Source organism: Malurus melanocephalus, unplaced genomic scaffold, assembly GCF_030028575.1.
Source record: "Malurus melanocephalus ecotype Western Australia unplaced genomic scaffold, MMel_1.1 scaffold_221, whole genome shotgun sequence".
NCBI lineage: Eukaryota > Metazoa > Chordata > Aves > Passeriformes > Maluridae > Malurus > Malurus melanocephalus.
This window is the reverse complement of record NW_026623453.1, coordinates 435,458-452,936: the sequence shown is the minus strand read 5'-3', so window position 1 is coordinate 452,936 and position 17,479 is coordinate 435,458. Positions and strand designations below refer to the sequence as shown.

The following is a 17,479-nucleotide window of genomic DNA, read 5'->3' as shown; positions in this document are numbered from 1 at the left end:
GTCCTCCTCTTTCCCATCCTCTCCTATCTCATTCTGCTCTATCTTGTAGTCTGGGTTGCTCAGTAACAGCAATTCATGACCTCGTTCCCATAAGAACCTGTCTAACAGATTCACCTAACAGAGATCCTTCTACAGGGTATGACAGTGAAGGCCATCTAAATGGCCTTTTTTCATATTGCATAGCCAAATCAGTTATTAGGACAAAGACTCCCTGTGTTAAAGAAGAGGAGAAAATTCTAATASTGTGTATGAATACATTTTAGATTTTTATCGCTGTAGACACACACAGTGTATTCATTAAACTGACAGAAAGACGTCTCATTATATAGTTCTTTTATATGAGAGGTATAGATTTCTAGGGTTTTTTTAACTAATGAATTTGTCTTACATGTGAAAGGACAACTGAATGTGAAATCAATTTGGACATGCCTTGAAGTGCAGTATTTCTTAGTTCTGCATTGATTTAGTGCGAGCATTAATATGTTACAGATTGCAACTGTATCAAATGCCAATTTTTCTTCCTTAAGACCACATATCTCATCATCTAAGTGTTGCCAATTTGCAAATTGCAGAGAAATGTTGAATTAAATTGTACTRCCTAATCCTCTTAACATTAGGGCAGTACATGTTTTGTTAAAAGSAAGTTGTTTACTGTCTAGTGACATCAAAAATTGGCTGGGAGGCCATGGTAGGGTGATTTTATGTAGGAGTATGTGCACAAATTGCATGGATTAAACACTGTTTGTGTATTCCTCTTGGTGGCTTGGTGTACAAACTCTTGCTGTTGAGTTTAACCAGTAGTTACTGGTTAAAAATGTTTAGGATGCAGTACGTTTGTCTGCCTTGTTGGTAAATGTCCTGGTTCTGGCCAGGACATGGTTAATTTTTTGCAGTAGCTGGAGGGGCCATGGCCAGGATCCAGGTGTGGTTTTATATCATCTCCTGTTAGAGCTGGAACTGGGGAAAGGGCCTCTCTCTTGCTTTGGAGGAGAAAAACATTCCTTTCCACAAAGAAATGTGGCAGGTGTAACTGTCCCCTTCAGTATTTTGCTAATTGTTGGGGGKTTTTCCATGTAAATATTTTCTTCAACTTACAGCTTTTCTTATTAGTTTTGTTGYTGTTATTGTTCATTTTCTTGTCTCATTGCTGTTTCCAGAAAATTATTYTTGTCTCAACCCACAATATTTGCCTTTTGTACTCCCACTTTGAGAGGGAGGGGAATCAAGTGGCCCTGTGGTTTTAGTAGGAGCACTAAATTGGGGAGTTCCATTCCTGARCTATAACAGCCTTAATTGCTGCCCTGTGTGTGGCAAAAGGTTTGAGATATCAGTAGATCTTTCCAGAACAAGTTGGAAACAAATATGATCTAAGCATTGGTTGTATTCAGTCTGTTAAAATGCTATTTGGTCTGCCCATATGGGTATGGCACCTCACCCTGTAGAAATTCCTACAAGTGCTCCTCACAAAGGTCTTTTTCAAAGYAGGGAGAGGGATCAGGCTTGCTTTGTTGCTATACTATGTGATATCAGTTTATGGCATGATATCAAAGGCAGTGAGGGTCATTTGAGATGTGTGTTCAGTGTTGCTCTCCTGCCCTTACCACAGYTGCTACATTTGGCAGTCCATTAATAATCATACCCGGCTTATAGAAAGAACAGGGGAGGGTGAATTTCCCCAGCTTTTTATCCCCTTTTACTCCTTCAGGCCTGTTACAATTGCTTTTGAGGATTTTCAATTTCCCCTGCATGCCAAGGAAAGCATGTTCTTGTTGCTGAGTCTGCTGGGCCTCCTCTGCAGTCCACATCAYGTTTAGAATCAAGAAAGACATTTTTAGGAGGGTCTTTCAGAGTTATGCTTGGAGGGTGGATAGTCRTGAGTGGCAYAGAAGTGGAGRAAAATGGGACAGCTTTGAAATTCTGCTGCAAAGGTTTGAAAGTTCACCCCCAAATAGCTACAGGACCCTGTTAAAGGGATAAAATACRTGACAGAAAACAGCTGTGGTAGTTTGTCTTGGTTTGAAAGACAGGTGCTTGCCAGTGAAGGCAGGGACCCCCCTTGGAGTGGTGGATATGGTCCCCCTTCCCTCCACATTATTATAGCTTTGAAAATCACGGGCTTTCAGGCAAGAATATGGGTAAAAGGGAATAACAGTTTTTACTAATATGTATAACAAGGTGAAACAAGTAACAATAACAATAGCAACAACCAACCCAACCACAAACCCAGTGACAGCCTTACAGAGACACAGCGTCCCCCTTGGTGCAGTTCCAGTCCCAGCCGGCAGGGGCGCTGTTGGCTCCCGGCCGGGCAGGGCGGGTGCGATGATTCCCCGGCGGCTGCAGGGGGCGCTGTGGGCGGGTCCCGGCTGGTTCAGATCTCCCAGTGGCCAATGGTGGACTCAGAATGGCAGAGATGGATGGAGAAAAAGTTCCGCTGCAAACTCACAGCGGAAACGCCGAACTTGGTGCTTCTCTGGACACCGAGAAACCCCAGGACGGCAAAGAGACGAGCACAATCCCGTGGCTGCGAGATGGGATGCAGCAGAGCTCACCCCCTGAAGTTGGAATCTCAGTGGGTCACCGGCAAGGCACAGGGGAGAAGATCACAGTGCAGCAAACAGGAACCCAATGAGCAGAGATGCTGGTCTCCGCAGAAAAAGGGCAGGCCACCTCTCTGCCAAGCAGCCAGCAGGTAGACCTCCTTCCCCCCTCAAAGCATCGAAGGAAGTGAAGTTACCCCACACCACACAAAAACACACCCCCTCCCAGGGCTTAGCCAGATCGTTTAGGTAGGSCATAGGTCCCATTGTCTTCACTAATCGCCCACCCATCAAAAGGATGACCTGGCAATTAGTGTATCCCAGCAACAAAATGGGAAAGAAAAAAAATCCCCAAGAAAGGAAACAAAACCTACAGCATAGTTCCAGAGTGACACAAAGTTATGCAACACGCTGAGGTCTGGCTATGGTTTATCAGAGGCTCCCCTTCACAAGGCAGCATCCTCGGGAGGAGGAGGAGAAGCTGAGCAAAGGGTACTGTGGGCACTCCAACTGTGGCTGAACCAGAACAACAACCCTTGCTGGGAGCAGCTKCACTTATGCAGAAGAAGAAATCCAAGACAATCCGTTTGCTTAGTGAGGGCTGAAGAGGAAGGAGGCCCTCACAACAGAAGGAAGAGACAGAGCCAGAGATAATCACCTGATCCCTATCCCCAAGTGAGCTGGGAGCTGCACAGAAAGGCTCCAGCTGCCAGTTGGGTGAGCCCCTGGTGACCTAGCTGCTCCAGTGCTGGGGTGTTGTGGCCCACAATATGAAATCAAGGAATGAAGCAAGCCTGGGATCCCTGTCTGGGGATGTGGCGTTGACAYGGGGATTAGGAAATGAACAGAAACGCTCAGTCTCTGGAGGCAGTTCTGTGAAGCATGAGGGAAAGGTATTCTCTCAAGGATGGTCCAATAGTGCAAAAAGACAAGTGGAACACCATGGAGCAAGGTATCCAGTACCTGAGAGAATTAGCTGTGCTGGAGGTACTCCATAAATGTTCAAATAATGAGTCGTCCCCTGTAAACCTAAGTGACATTCACTGTACACAGCCATGTGGCCCAAGTTCCTGTTGAGCGTGGAAACTCATTAGCAGTGAGGTCATCAAAGAAGAACAATCAGTGGATAATTTGGTTATCAAATGCTGGCTATATAAAGAAAATGTCTCTTCCCTGATACAGTTCTGCATCAAGTCTGTGAAAAGACTGCCCAAGYATGTCCACCARTTTAAAGAAGTGTCCCATGCCCTGCCAGTACAGACAAGTCCCTGGTATTGGGAGCAAGTGCTCCCATACTYGAGAGGGAGGAAACATTCCATGAGGTAACCTGTGGCTTTCCCTGCATGGCCACGGAGAGGACGTGAGGAAGTGGGATGGAAACCCAGGTGGGTTTCCAGATGGGAGCCTAGGTATGGGAATTGAGAGGAGSAACAACCACCACAGGAATTTCCTCACGGATAAATGCAGTTTCCAGTGAGYAAGTCCTCAGACRGAARGGCTGCTGTTAATTCCCATCCATTGGCATTGAAACACAGCTCCTTCTGGCACCCTGACTGCCCGTGCTGCAGTGSTCATAGAGGAGACGTCCCTTCCACACATCSTGGCCCTGATGCCACTCTGATTACACAGCAAGCTTGAATAGGAAACCCCAAYTGCCCAGGGATCTTGAAAGTTACYACRTAGTGGCYTGAAGGTGAAAATTTCAGATTATCATCATAAGAAGAGGAGAAGGTGATGTGCTGGGGAGGCCCCACCATAAAATCAGCTACCAGAAAAGGAAAAGTGGTATTGCTTCACTGCTGTATCCTAGAGATACACTGAAAATGGGCAGCTGCTGTGTGGAGTCCTACGTGACAAGTCACAGATGCTCTTGAGGGACAAGGTAGATCAAGTCAGGTTGCAGAGCTGAAAGCCTCCAGATGGCCTTGGATACCACCAAAGGAGAGAAATGGCCACCACTACCTCTACACTGACTCAAGGATAGTGGCAATTGCCCTGTGGGGGTGGCTGGACTGATGGAAAAAGTCCAGTTGGCAGCACAGAAGGAACCCATCAGGGCTGCTGAATTGTGGCAAGACATCACAGCCTGGGTGGAGAACGTGGCTGTCTGAGCCCTTGGTGTGGGGCTGCAGAAGGACATGGCAATGACAGATGGATCAGGCTGCCCAGACTGAAGCGTGTCAGGTGGATCTGGACTGGCAACACAATGGGGAGTTATAGATGGGCCCATGACACCTCAGGTCATCAGGGAAGAGATGCAACATCCAGATGGGCTTGTGATCGAGGGGTGGATTTAACCACAGACACCATCTYCAGGTTATCCATGACTGCGATCAAGCAGAGCCTAATGGGTAAAGCTTCTGTGGTGTAGGGACAATGGTGGAAATAGAAATAGAAGTAGAAATAGAAATATGAATATAAATATGGGGAGGCCTGGCAAATTGATGACATCATGCTCCTGCCAGTCCTGCCAAGGCAAGTACTGCATGCTGACAGTGATGGAAACAACCACTGAATGGCTGGAGATGTGTCCTTTGCCCCACACTGCTGCCTGGAGCACAACCCTGGGCCTTGAAAAAGAAGACCTGTGGTGACAAGGTACCCCAGAAAGAACTGAGTCAGACAGGGGGACTAATTTCTGAAATTGCTTCATGGACACCTGGGCCAGAGAGCACGGGATTGAGGGGCTGTATCATATTTCCTGTCACACACCTGCCYTTGGGAAAGTCAAATKGTACAATGGACTGTTRAAAACTGCATTGAAAGCAATGAGTGGCRTCCTGGCGTCCCTTTGGACATTGAGATCTATGTTCAGCAAAGGCCACCTGGCTAGTTTTCACTAGAGGCTCTGCCAGTCGAGCTGGCCCTGGTCAGTCAAAAGCTCCACGTACTGTAGCAGGGGATAAAATCCCTGTGGTGCATATGGGAAATGTGTTAGGGAGGGCAATGTGGATTCATCCTGCCTCAGGCAAAGGCAAACCCATGTGTGGGATTGTTTTTGCTCAGGGACGTGGGGGCACCCCGGGGGTGATGCAGAGGGATGGGGAAAYACAATGGGCCCCTCAAGGGGATTTGATTTTTGGGTGAGAACAGTCTGTAATGTTGAATAGTATATTAGTTGCAGAATGCCAAGTTCAATGTGTGCCATAACTACCAGGGACRGTGAGTGTGGGTTACTCAGATGGCAGTCCTGGTGCAGCAACCAGCAGGCAGCGCATCAACTCTCCTGACCTGAATGACAATCTAGGATTCATAAAACCCATATTCATAAACCCAGATGTTGTTTATACCACTTCATGTCATTTCTGGGGCTGGGAGGAAGGGACTCTTTCTCACTTTGGAGAAAGGCATTCCTTCCCATGGAGAAACATTCTGGGGAGAACAGTCTGGTGTTTTGTTTATTGTTGGGTTCTTTTCTGTGTAAGTTCTTCGTCTTATGCCTTTTGTTACTAATATTGTTGCTGTTACTGTAAGTTTCCTTATCTCAYTGATGTTTCCAGTMAATTTGTCTTATCTCAACCCATGGTCTTTGCATTTTGCGCTTCCAGTTGGAGGGGGAATGGTAAAGCGAGTGGCAGCAAAGGCCTGGTTTTAGTGATAGCACTAAGTTGGAGAATACCATTCCTAAATTACAACAGTAACCAAAGTGACACATAATTTGAGTCATAAGCCTTTGAAGTCTCACTTCGAAGTTATAAACAGTTGTGGCCACTCCCACAAGACCCACAGCTTCCATGAGTGGAGCTGAGACAGTTCTGTCCTTAATCTTTGACTTCCTTGAGAAAGTGGCTTACAATCTATTAACCTGTGCACATATATTGATGCTGTGTCCCAGAGGTCTAACACCTTGTTTTCTAGTTGGCATTGCATCAGAAAGTCTGTCTTTCAGGTGTATTTCAGGCTCTTCTCCATCACCAGCACCCTCCTCATTCAATCCTGCTGCCTCTATGTGTTTGTTTAATGAGCCTCCCCAATTGACAGCAGCCAGAATTTTAAGGTGCTGCTACATAGTAGGTAGTCCCAGCCAGTAAGTAAGASTTGGAGTCTGACAGCACAAAGACAGTTCAAGAAAGCCTTTTTGGCCAGGAAAGATAAAATCTGGGGCCTGCAGTTGAAATGGATTTTCTGAAAGAGTGATCTGCTGTAAGACTACAGCAGTGTATAATATTCTCCCTTTTTTGAATGCTCAGGTGAGACAGTCTTCTTTTATGAGGTTCATGTTTGGCTGATTTGATTTGCTTTTGATGTCATCCATTTGTGGTTGTAATTAAAGTGATCATATCAGTTTTTCAAGATGTGGATTTTCAGAGTCAAAGTCAGCTGCCTTCTGTAACTGCTCTTCCCTGTCCTTTATTTCTTCTGTTACCTCACAATAACCGTAGTTTACTCTTACTTACATAGAGCTGGCATTGGACACACTGGTGCTGCACTATCTCCTTACATTTACCTTCACTGATYTGTTTTCTGTCAGACATACTGATGAGATTATTGAAAAGTTTTGTGTCTGTTGTTACAGCTGCAGCATAATTCTGTGTCTTGGTTTTCTGTGGTGGTATCCGTTTGAGTGCTCTCCAGCCACACAGGGAGCTCAGGCTTTTGGGTTGTTAGAATTTTCATGCACTGATTTTACTGGTTCATTTATACATCTTCTTCTTTATAAATATGTATTTAACTGTCCCATTCTAAAATTATTTTTGCATTGGTGTACTTATGTGATAATTTTTGAGATGGTGATGATTAAATTGAAAACATGCTCTTTTGATACTTTCATGTTTCCAAGTGACCAGTTTTATTCTATAGTGTTGAATTGTTCTGTGACTGATGGCTTTTTGTATTGAGTTGTTTTTACAGTGATTTCTCATTAGTACCATAATATTGAACACCATATAGGTTGTCCTTGTTGAATGTTATGATGAGTAGGAATACAGAGCTATTTACCTTCTCCTTATTAAGATTTTATAAATTTATGAGCATCTGTTTTCGAAAAAGAGAAACACAAAGTTTTTTTCTGCTTTCTCAGAATGCAGGAAGACCCTTATACAATTAGAAATGACTTCTAAGTAGTTTTTTTTTTAATTGGATTTGTGATTTCATTTATCCCTTTGGTGGTATAAAGGATGGTTAATAACCATCCAATAGATATAATTTTTCTTTCAAAAATGTGGGAATGTTGCATTGCAACATTCTTTTGAAGAACTGTTGGAAGCTTTGTAGCACTAAATCTTTTAAATGCCCTAACTGAAGAGCCAGTGGTCCTGAGCAAACAAAAATATCTTTGATGCAGAATACTCCTTAGGCATGTAAATTGTAAGAAAAAAAACCACTTTAACAATGCTTGAAAATCCATTTGTGTTCTACYTAATTACTCAGCTTCTTGCTCGATTGACCACTGTAATGTTATTGTTTAGAGTCTGAAAATCATTTCAAGAATACATGAATTGCTAATGTAGAAAATAAACAGCAAAATRCTGAAGTGTTAGAGGCCAAGGCGAGTTGGAAGCTTCTGCTTTGCCTCTTCTGTAAATTGAAAAAGACATGGAGAGATCATTTTCCTTTTCACAGTCCTCTAAACAAGCTTGTTTATCAGATGACCACCTTCTGTGCACACAAAAGTTGGAAGGCATAAAACAAAGGATGAAATCTTCAATTCAACACATTTAATTTCTTTGACAGGTGTTTGAGGAGCAACGAAAAAATCACAGACTAATTTGGAAGGAACGTCTGGAGGTYGATGTGGTCCACCCCACACTCATAGCAGTGAACTGATAACCTAACATTTTATCTTTGTCAAAAGAGGCTTAAGAAGCGTGTATCAAACACACTGTTACACAGAGTTCTGTACCTTAAAATTGTGTATCTTGTTTAGTSTCATGTATTTCAAAATGGAATGCATTCTTCTCACTGGGTTCTCTGTTGAATTCCCATACAATTCTTGTTTTCACTTTACTTCCTCAGAGAAGACATAGTTTAAAAAAATGTAAATATGTAGCCAGTCTCTGCTGTTGTGTCTGGCTGCTTTTTAATATTAGTGTCTTTGTGTTCTTTCAGATTTAATGTGAACAATAAAATCCTTCATCCTGAAATTGCAGAATGGTGAGTAATGTGCAACATTTCTCTTTGAGTATTGTTGAATATGCTTATACKGTACCATTGCTTCAGAGAGATTCCCTCAGAGGAACCCTCCTACTTTACTATAGGAGTTTTAATTTTAAGTTGATTTCATGCTATGGAGTGGAAATAATATACAAAAGTAAAAATAGGGCTAGATAACAGCATTGAAAATGAAAGAATTTATGTAACACTTCTTAAGCATTATGTCTGGATACACGTCTGTAGGATGTGTTAGGGGTTAAGTCATATTTGTGTAAATACGAATTTGTATGAATGGGAAAAGCACCATAATTTATATTYTTGCAAGAGAAATCAAATGTAGATCAAAACTCTGTCTAAACAGGTAGTATTTAATCAGGTGTTATTACTTCTCCAGGATTTATTTTAACAGCCTTTATTTGGTTGAATTATTGTTCATATAATTGTACTTTGTAATTCTTGGGGAATTCTGCAGTAGCATCTCTGAAGCAAACAAACTAGAGAGTGTGGCTAGGTGCAAAGCTACTCCATTTTACTAGCTTTCCTCATTTGRTCAGCATTGCTAACTTTGTCCACAGGATTGCTCCATAACTAAGGCTGTCTAGTTTTCCATTTAGAAAATTACTGAAGAAAGAACATAGTGGATTTTTAATGAACTAGGTTTTTATCTAAGCTTTTTTTGTATATTAATCTAGAAATGAGGAAGCAAATCCTTGGTTAAGRCAGATAAGCTTAACATCTTAAAATACAAAAGGCAGATGTACCCTCTGACTACCACTGTTGAAGCATTTTGTATTACATGCTACTACWTGTTATGCTTTTTATTGTTTATTTTCAACACATATGCTGAGAACCATCTTCTGCTGTCTTCATCTACAGCTAATAGCCAGCTTGAAAACTGTGGAGATGTTGTTTGAACATCAGAGTGATTTCAGAACATGTAGAATTTTTAAAAGGCTGCATATCTGTTGTTGCAGATATTTTTCATTGCTTGGCATGACATAAAGTTGTAAAAGGAAAGTGGGAAGCAGGGAGGCTTTGTATAGACATTGTGCATCCCTGACTTGTGGAGGGGTCTGGAGGGGTGCAGCAGTGGACTCATTGCACCTGCTGATGAGTGTAAGGCTTTTAACACAGAAGGYTTAGGGTATTAATTTTTAGATCTTGTCTATTCAGCCTTTCTAGAATTTGCACCCTTCCTTTTCCTGAACAGAGAAGTTATGCTATAGGCTTGATTTCTGAATTTAAGAGGGGTGAGGAAGAGGATTTGGAGAGGCCCCTGTCTGACTTCCAAGCTTTGCTCTGTAGACACAGCAGGATAACAGGGACAGAGATGGTAATTTTAGCTGCAGAAGGCTTTGGAGAAGGGCTACAGACATTTTCCCAAGGTAGCTTTCAGGCTGTTTTCATCCACCTTAGCAAAGTGTAACCTGATAAGCTTTTCTCCTCTGTGGTTTCAATTGAAGGGTGTTTAATCTTCTTAAGGAAGCTCAGGTATGGACAAACATGAGCTCCATGCCCTGGAGGTTGTGCTGAGAGTTGGAGCATTGAGGCAGTAGAAATGCAGCACTTGGAGCTGTGGTAGAAAGAATCATCTCTTCAGAGAATTGTGAGTGGCAGCCTGGAATTCTGATTTAGTTCTCCCTGCAGCCTCAAGAGGGATGCTTGGTATGCAAGCAAAGGAAAGGGAATTCTAAGTGAAGAGAAAGTACAGATTTGCATTCAGAAATGTTTTAAAAGTTTTATTGAGTTCAGTGGCTTTCAYTTCAAGTCAGAAATATGTTAAAGACTGTTGTTGGGGTTAAAGTGTCTGGTGAAATCAGTATATGAATGACAGGTTATGTATATTAAATCTTACTAAAATAGAAAACTCCTTGGAATGTCAAGTTACTGGCCAATAAAGTTTCTTTGGAAAGCAATATTTTTAGAATTAAGAGAATTTTTCTTTTAGGAAGATGAATTCTTTTGGGTTATATTCTGGGGTAGGAAGTTGCATCCTTTCAATCATATTGCAGGGATGCATTTCATTTCAGATTTGGCAAGCTCTGAACTGCTGTGTTTTACATGATACTTGTCAGAAAAACTTTGCTCTATGCCACAAGAGATGAAATTTCTGAACCAGCCAGGGAGAACTGTGAACTACAAAAGGCAACTCTAGTATTATGCAGTCCTAGTACAATGCAGAAAAGAAGATTCAATACTGATAAGGGRCAAAGCATTTGTGGTTAAAGATCTGTTGCCTCCCTTCTTTTTGAAGATCCCAGCATTTTCTGACTTGATATGGAACTTAAGGATAAAACATAGAAAAACCCAACCTTACCCTGGATTTCTGCGATTTGCAGATGGTGGGGTTTTTTTAGGGTTTTTTTCATTTTATTGAGCAAGTGTATTTCCAAACAAATTTYGAAACTTTAATTTTAAGTTTAAAGGCTTGAACTTCAAATTTGGTAAGTGAATGAATATGCCAAGTATTGATTTCAGTGTTGTAAAAAGAAAACTTCATCTAACAGAAGAAAAAATTCAAACTTGTCCAAGTTATCTCCTTAGTAGTTAGAAGGAGTTTTTTTGACACCACTTAGCCAAATGGCCTTTTGTTCCCATATTCTGCCAGTGTCTATCTTCATTGTAGTAGTGCTAAAGTAAGCATCTAGTAATGTGCTGCTCTCTTTGTGCCTGCATATACCATATTTTCCTATAATCTCAATGAAAATGGGATTTGATAGTTTTATGTGGAAGATTTCATATGTTCATATTTTGCCTTATTTTGATGGAAAGTTGTAATTAGGTGGAAAGTGATGTGTGTGTTAATGTCTTAAAGCTGTGCATTTGTTTTTTGTGTTTCAGAGGTTTTTCTAATTTATATTATAAACCTCATTAACATCTTTSGTGTTCACACATCTGTCTTTCAGAACTGTACTGTGATGCCTCTCCTTTGCATGTGTGCATTGCTRTGTTTGCTGGCTTTGATGCTAATGCAGTTGGCAAGTTTTTATGCATTGCAGAAGAGTGTAAATGTATAGACTGTGGCAGAGAACTTTCTSTAAGTAAAACGTGGAAAGGTAACAGCGGAGGTGAGAAAGGGTCAAGACAATGCAGGACTGTGAAGTCTGTGTCTGCAGGCATCATTTTTGCTGCTTAAGTGGTCTGTAAATGTAATATTTCCAGAAAGAAAAGGAGGAATGGACATTCTCAGGTGTATTCCACATATGGAAAGGGAGGCATTAAGGTTGCACACATGTATTAAAAACCAGCAAAGCAAGCCAGTTGATGAAACACTGATCTCATAACTGGAAACAAATACTCCTGTCAGCATTATCAGAGCTGCAGAATGCACATAGRGAAGCATTCTGTGCATCTTTGAGGAGGTTTAGGAAAATACAGTTGAGTTATGTGAGTTTCAGCCTCCTAATTGCCTCAAGTTCTGTATGCTCTTGACCACTTGTTTAGGTCGTGCATGTAATTTGGCATCCAGACATTTAAAATGCCCAAATGTAATTTCAGGACTGAAATGATGCTTGTTTATAATAAAGTTTCTCTCCTGTTGGATGACTGACAAGTGTGAAAAACCAGCTGCTTGTATGGCCAAGTGAAACTAAAAGCAGAAAATGTGTATAAAAGGAGAAGGAGGAAGAATAGATGGTTTTGCACTGGTGAAATGAAGAGAAAAAAAGGTGAAAGTTTTACGTCAGTTCAGACAGTCAGAGACTTGTGCTTCTATTTCAACTAGACTGCACTGAGTGGCTCCTCTGCTCATCTGAGGAATGCCTTACAAGTGGATTCTGTACATTTTGGCAGTTGCATTAGCCAGAGCCTGGAAATTATTTGTTCCCATTAAAATATTAAAATATTAATGAATTTATGCAGAGGCTGTAAGTGGTCCTAGAGCTGTTTTTAATAGAATGCTGCAGTTGAGATTAATGAAAAAAGGTGGGATTTTCTTCCTACCCTTATTTTTGGAAATGAGGGAAAACATCACAAGAACTGTGGACACTTGTCAGCTGCAAGACGACCCTGAAGTGCCAACCAGTGCTATAAAGCTGGCTTGGGAGAGTGCTGCTTTTTACACCAGCAAAGCAGTGAGAAGATGGTGAAATACACACTTTTCCACTACCTAGACATGCTGTGGGAACTCTGCCAACAGTACCACTGTAACACAGGAGCCCAGGAGCTATTTTGCTGTGTGGTGTAGGGTGAAGTTGATCCTGTTCCTGGCACAATTGTACATCCTTCTTCTCCTCTGTTGTTGGGTGCATTGGGTGATTGCTTTTGTTGGTCTCAGAATGACTAAATATTTCCTGTAAAATATTTCAGTGCCTGACCTTGTGTAAATGAAGGGGTTGCATTGCATAGTCAGTCTGAGGCTGAGCATAAAATTCTATATTCAAGCAGATACCTGAGAAGTGATGATCTAATAYAAATACCTTGACCCTGAAGCCTCATGCCCAGGTCAAGGAAAATGTTTTCTAATACTGTTTGCACTTGCTGTGGAGCAGTTACTAACTTGTATTACTGGCATATTCCAACAAAGAGATTAGAAGAATGAATTATGAAACAACCTATTTTTCAGGCAATTGCATATCATGGATATGGACTGTATATTGAAAGTAATATAAAGGCACATCAAACAAGTATTAAATTACCCTGCAAGCACATGCAGTCTTCCAAGGAACAGGATTTAAAAAAAAAAAACRCAAATCTGTAAGCCTTTGCTACCTCCTTCTAACTGGAATGTATCTGAGCCACTCTTTTTTATGTCTTGGCTGAAAGACAGGAGAGAGGTTGGTTTCCTCACTCATGGTCAGCAGGTTGTACCATTCCAGTGTAATTTTTTCAACTGGTTGTGCATTTTAAAACCTTGTACTTCTCATTTTCGATTGCATAGTGATTATTTTGTGTCACATYCCAATTGACTAAGAAAGTCAATCCTTTCCCTTCTACAGTGTTTCTGTTTGTAAAAGCATTTTGATCAATATGAGGATTTTACAAAGGTACCTTTACTCTTGCCAGAAGAGTTGTGTTTGAAGAGGAGTGGCTGTGCTGGAGCAATGCACCATCTGTGGGAAATGCTGTAATCTCACATCAGACACACTGATGGCTAAGAAACCTGTTTCTGGACCCATTAAAACAAACTACAGAGCAGAAATACAGTAAATAATTTTCTACAGCAGTGTGAGGATGAGCATATTACAATAAAAAGAGGGGTCTTGGTGGCTGTTTCACAGTTATGGAACTTTGTAACTGCTGCAAGCTCTGGAGTGCAGCTCGAAAATATGATTGAAATATTTTCATGCAATTCAATAGATGTAGTTCTGTGCCTTGTGAACAGTAGGTATGTACTTCACAGCTGCCTTTGAGATGGGCATAAAAAATACTAGGAATTCAGTTTGTGCAGCAGTAGGAAGAGTATGTGGTTTTTAATAGTGGTTATGGAACTGTGTCTGCTTTACTGTTTATGTCACACTGAATACCTGCTTTTATTTGAAATATGATAGAAATATATGTAGTAGAGAAGAGTTAAATGGTGCATATTTGACATGAGTTCAGAAGAGAGTATCAAGGCTCATAAACACACACAAATTCAGTATTTCATAARGCACAAAGAATAGGATGGGGTTTTTAGGGGRTTGGTTTGGTTTGGGTTTTTTGTCTTTTATTTTCCTTCAGAAGCATGTGAAASAATGGACATMATGGCTATAATTACTGCTGCTGTGGTTTCTGAATTTTATGGTTTGTTTTTTTAAATAGCAAACAAAAATAGCATTTTTCACACCAACCCCTGTCCATCCTTTGAGGTATTGCAAATTAGGTGGGAGTTGGGATTGTGCTGAACAGAAATTCTGGAGCTCTGGGAATTTCATTATGCAAAATAATTYCAAATAGTTTCAAATTGTATTTAAAAGGAAATCAAGTATRCTTATAGCAGTGTTCCATTTGAAGTACTGTTAGAGTTACGATAAATGCAGAAATGCTTTGATTTGTACCTAATGTATTGTGGAATGAGTTGAAAATCTGTTGGTTGAACCACTTGTTTATAGGTATTAAATAGGGCAGGCTGATGTTTGAAATTCTTGTGAYTTCCCTCTGTGAGATTGTTTTGCTAATGCTGAATCAGTGCCAACAATACTTTGCTGTCATGAATACTGTAATAGCTGTTTGCTCTTGAGGTGTACTTGATCTAATCTTGTTATAGGTGATGCATATTATTTTCAGAGTTTTTTCATTTCGTATTCTTAAACTGTGAAGTTGCAGCCTAACATGTTATCTGTTCTTCTTCTCTTTAAGYCGTGTCATTAAGACAGACATGGAGTTGGAAGTTCTGCGCTACACCAATAAAATCTCCAGTGAAGCTCATAAAGAGGTAATGGATCCTTTACTGTTAATAATTTTTACTCTTAGTGTAGCAGTGGTACTCAGAAAATGTCCCCAGCAGCCCAGAATTGCTTAGTAATAAAATAACGGAAAGGCTGGATAGAAATAAGAGGATAATATCCCTCCTATTACAACCCAGTAATATACCTTGCATTGTCCTTGAACTCACTAGTGCATTTGTGATGTGTGAGAAATGAAGTGTGAGTTTAGGTAAGAGCTGGAGCTTCAGCAGAAGGTGACCTGCTTGCAATCTGTATGTTCTGTGTAATGGTGGAGGAAGAAAAGATCAAGATTATTCAGGCCCATGTGCAGCTCTGAAAAGTTTTACTGGCAGTTAAGTGTCTTCAGATCCTGATGGCCTGGGAAGTCTTTTCGGTGCAGAGTCTAGAACAGGGAAAGGATTGCTCTGGGTGCTCCTCAGAGCTGGGTGTGTCCCTGGGGCAGTGCTGAACCCTGMYATTCTGTCACCATGRCAAGTCCAGGCTCTCAGTGAGGCTACTCAGCTTGGACCTGGCACTCTACCAGGGGGAGCTGTGCTGCTCTGCTGGTGGGGATGACAAAATTAACTTGGGTGTCACTCCATGTGATGATGCAGATATGCCATGAGTACTGAGAGTGGTGATGACCAGGGGGAGCTTAGGTAAAAGCTGATGAGTTTACTGTCTCAGCTGTTGTCATGGCTCCTGCTCCTCAAATGTCTGAACTATGAAGAGTAAGAATGTTTTAAAAGTAATACTGTAAAATTGAAAACTCAAGGGATAACAATTTAGTATTCATTCTCCTGGTTCTTCATCATCCTTGAACACTCTTATCAGATCTGAGAGTATTTTTTTTTCTGTAGAGCAGCTGCCTACAACTTCTATAATATAGGGACACGCAAAGGAATAAAACTTTCTTAGAAAATCTGAGAACAAGGATCAGATTTATGAATTGAAAACCGGTGTTAACTCTTGTAGTTTTCTGTTGATTCAGATTGCAAAGTATAAAAGAGACTCTCCCATTGTAKTAAATCCAGTTCATAGCTTTGTTTTGCTAGAGTAGAACAAAAGGACTTGCTGCCATGTTCACCAGAGCTTTCACAATTAAACATTGGTATTTTGATGAGCTGCACTTCATTATGATACAGTAGTTTGGCAATTAAACTTGCTTTGTTGACTGAGACTCCAAGCATTTTTAAAGATTAAAATGAGTTTGATTTCAGTGTATTCTTAAAATGCATGTACTGATGTAATGTAAATGTAAATTTACAGGTAAAGTAAATTTAAATTAAGTACAAACGGTATTTTTRTAATATAGGTTTCCCTGGAGATAGTCATAAGTCATAAATTTATAAATATGAGATTCCCTCCTGCTATGATTGTCCCATGCTAATATGTATCTTACAGGTAATGAAGGCCGTAAAAGTAGGAATGAAAGAATACCAGCTGGAGAGGTAAGAGTTCTTACAGTAATTATAATAAAAAGGAAAATGTCTCTCTGTATTATGGGGAAAAGCAATAGCTTAGACAGTGTAGTAGCCTGGATTCAGTTGAGACTCAGAGCTCATTGCTGTTTGAAGGCCATTGTAAGCATTATTTTATTATTTTGAGGTGGTACTTCATCCATTTCAAAAATGCATTTGATGAGAGGTGATTATTTTTTGGTTAAGTGTAGCATATCTCTCTTCCTAGAGAAGCATTATGAAATATCTGTTTTCATTGTTTAAAGCCATCCAATGAAATGGTGTTTATGGTTGAACATTGCATGTGTGGGTGTTTGAGAGTCTTATGGGCTGTGTTTCCTTAGCTTTTGCCTGCAATTGCAAGCCATCAGTACCTGTTCTTAGCCTGTCCATGGAGCCCAGYTCACACCTGTCATGGGTGTTCTGCAGCTGCTGAGAAGCCAGTAAGAAAGCAGCAGATAYCTCTTATGTTGAAAAGAATGTGCTGTACAGCATCCATGAGAGGTTTGGCTGGTTGTAACTGATACAGTAATGATGTGTCCAGATCTAAGGAAAACATTGCCTCCTCTCTTGAATCAATATTTACATTAGATCATCAGCATTTATCTTATAAAATACAGTTTTGAGCATCAAGTCCATTTATTTTTAGCTTGCACACAGTATTTTCGATTTTCAAAGTATTTGTATGATGAAGAAATAGCAAATAGCAGTCATATCTCAGTTATTGTTGTTTCTTGGCAGTAATTTCATAAAGGTTTGTAAGCAAGCTAGCACAGCATCCAGCGAAGGGAATATAAAGAGAACACAGTATTTGTCATTAGGATTTCAAGKTAGCTGAAAAGACAAATAATGCCCTTAGAACATATGCAATATGGAGAAACCAATGTTAGATTTAAGCAGTTTAAATTTCTGCAGATACAGTAGGCACATGCCTATAATTTGTGCTTCAAATTGCATTTATATATACCACCAGGTAACCAGGAAAAAAATATGACATTCTGTATTTAACCTTATTTGTGTACTTTATGTTCATTTTACT

General features: G+C 40.6%; 1 protein-coding gene across 1 annotated transcript in view; it reads left to right on the top strand.

Annotated features, from left to right (window-relative positions):
• The window catches only part of PEPD (peptidase D), a 150,905-nt gene that overhangs the window by 31,766 nt on the left and 101,660 nt on the right, over nucleotides 1-17,479 (top strand). The window contains exons 7-9 of the mRNA XM_057374271.1: nucleotides 8,589-8,633; nucleotides 14,913-14,988; nucleotides 16,385-16,431. Coding sequence (XP_057230254.1) covers nucleotides 8,589-8,633; nucleotides 14,913-14,988; nucleotides 16,385-16,431 — 168 coding nt within the window. The remainder of the gene's footprint in view (nucleotides 1-8,588; nucleotides 8,634-14,912; nucleotides 14,989-16,384; nucleotides 16,432-17,479) is intronic.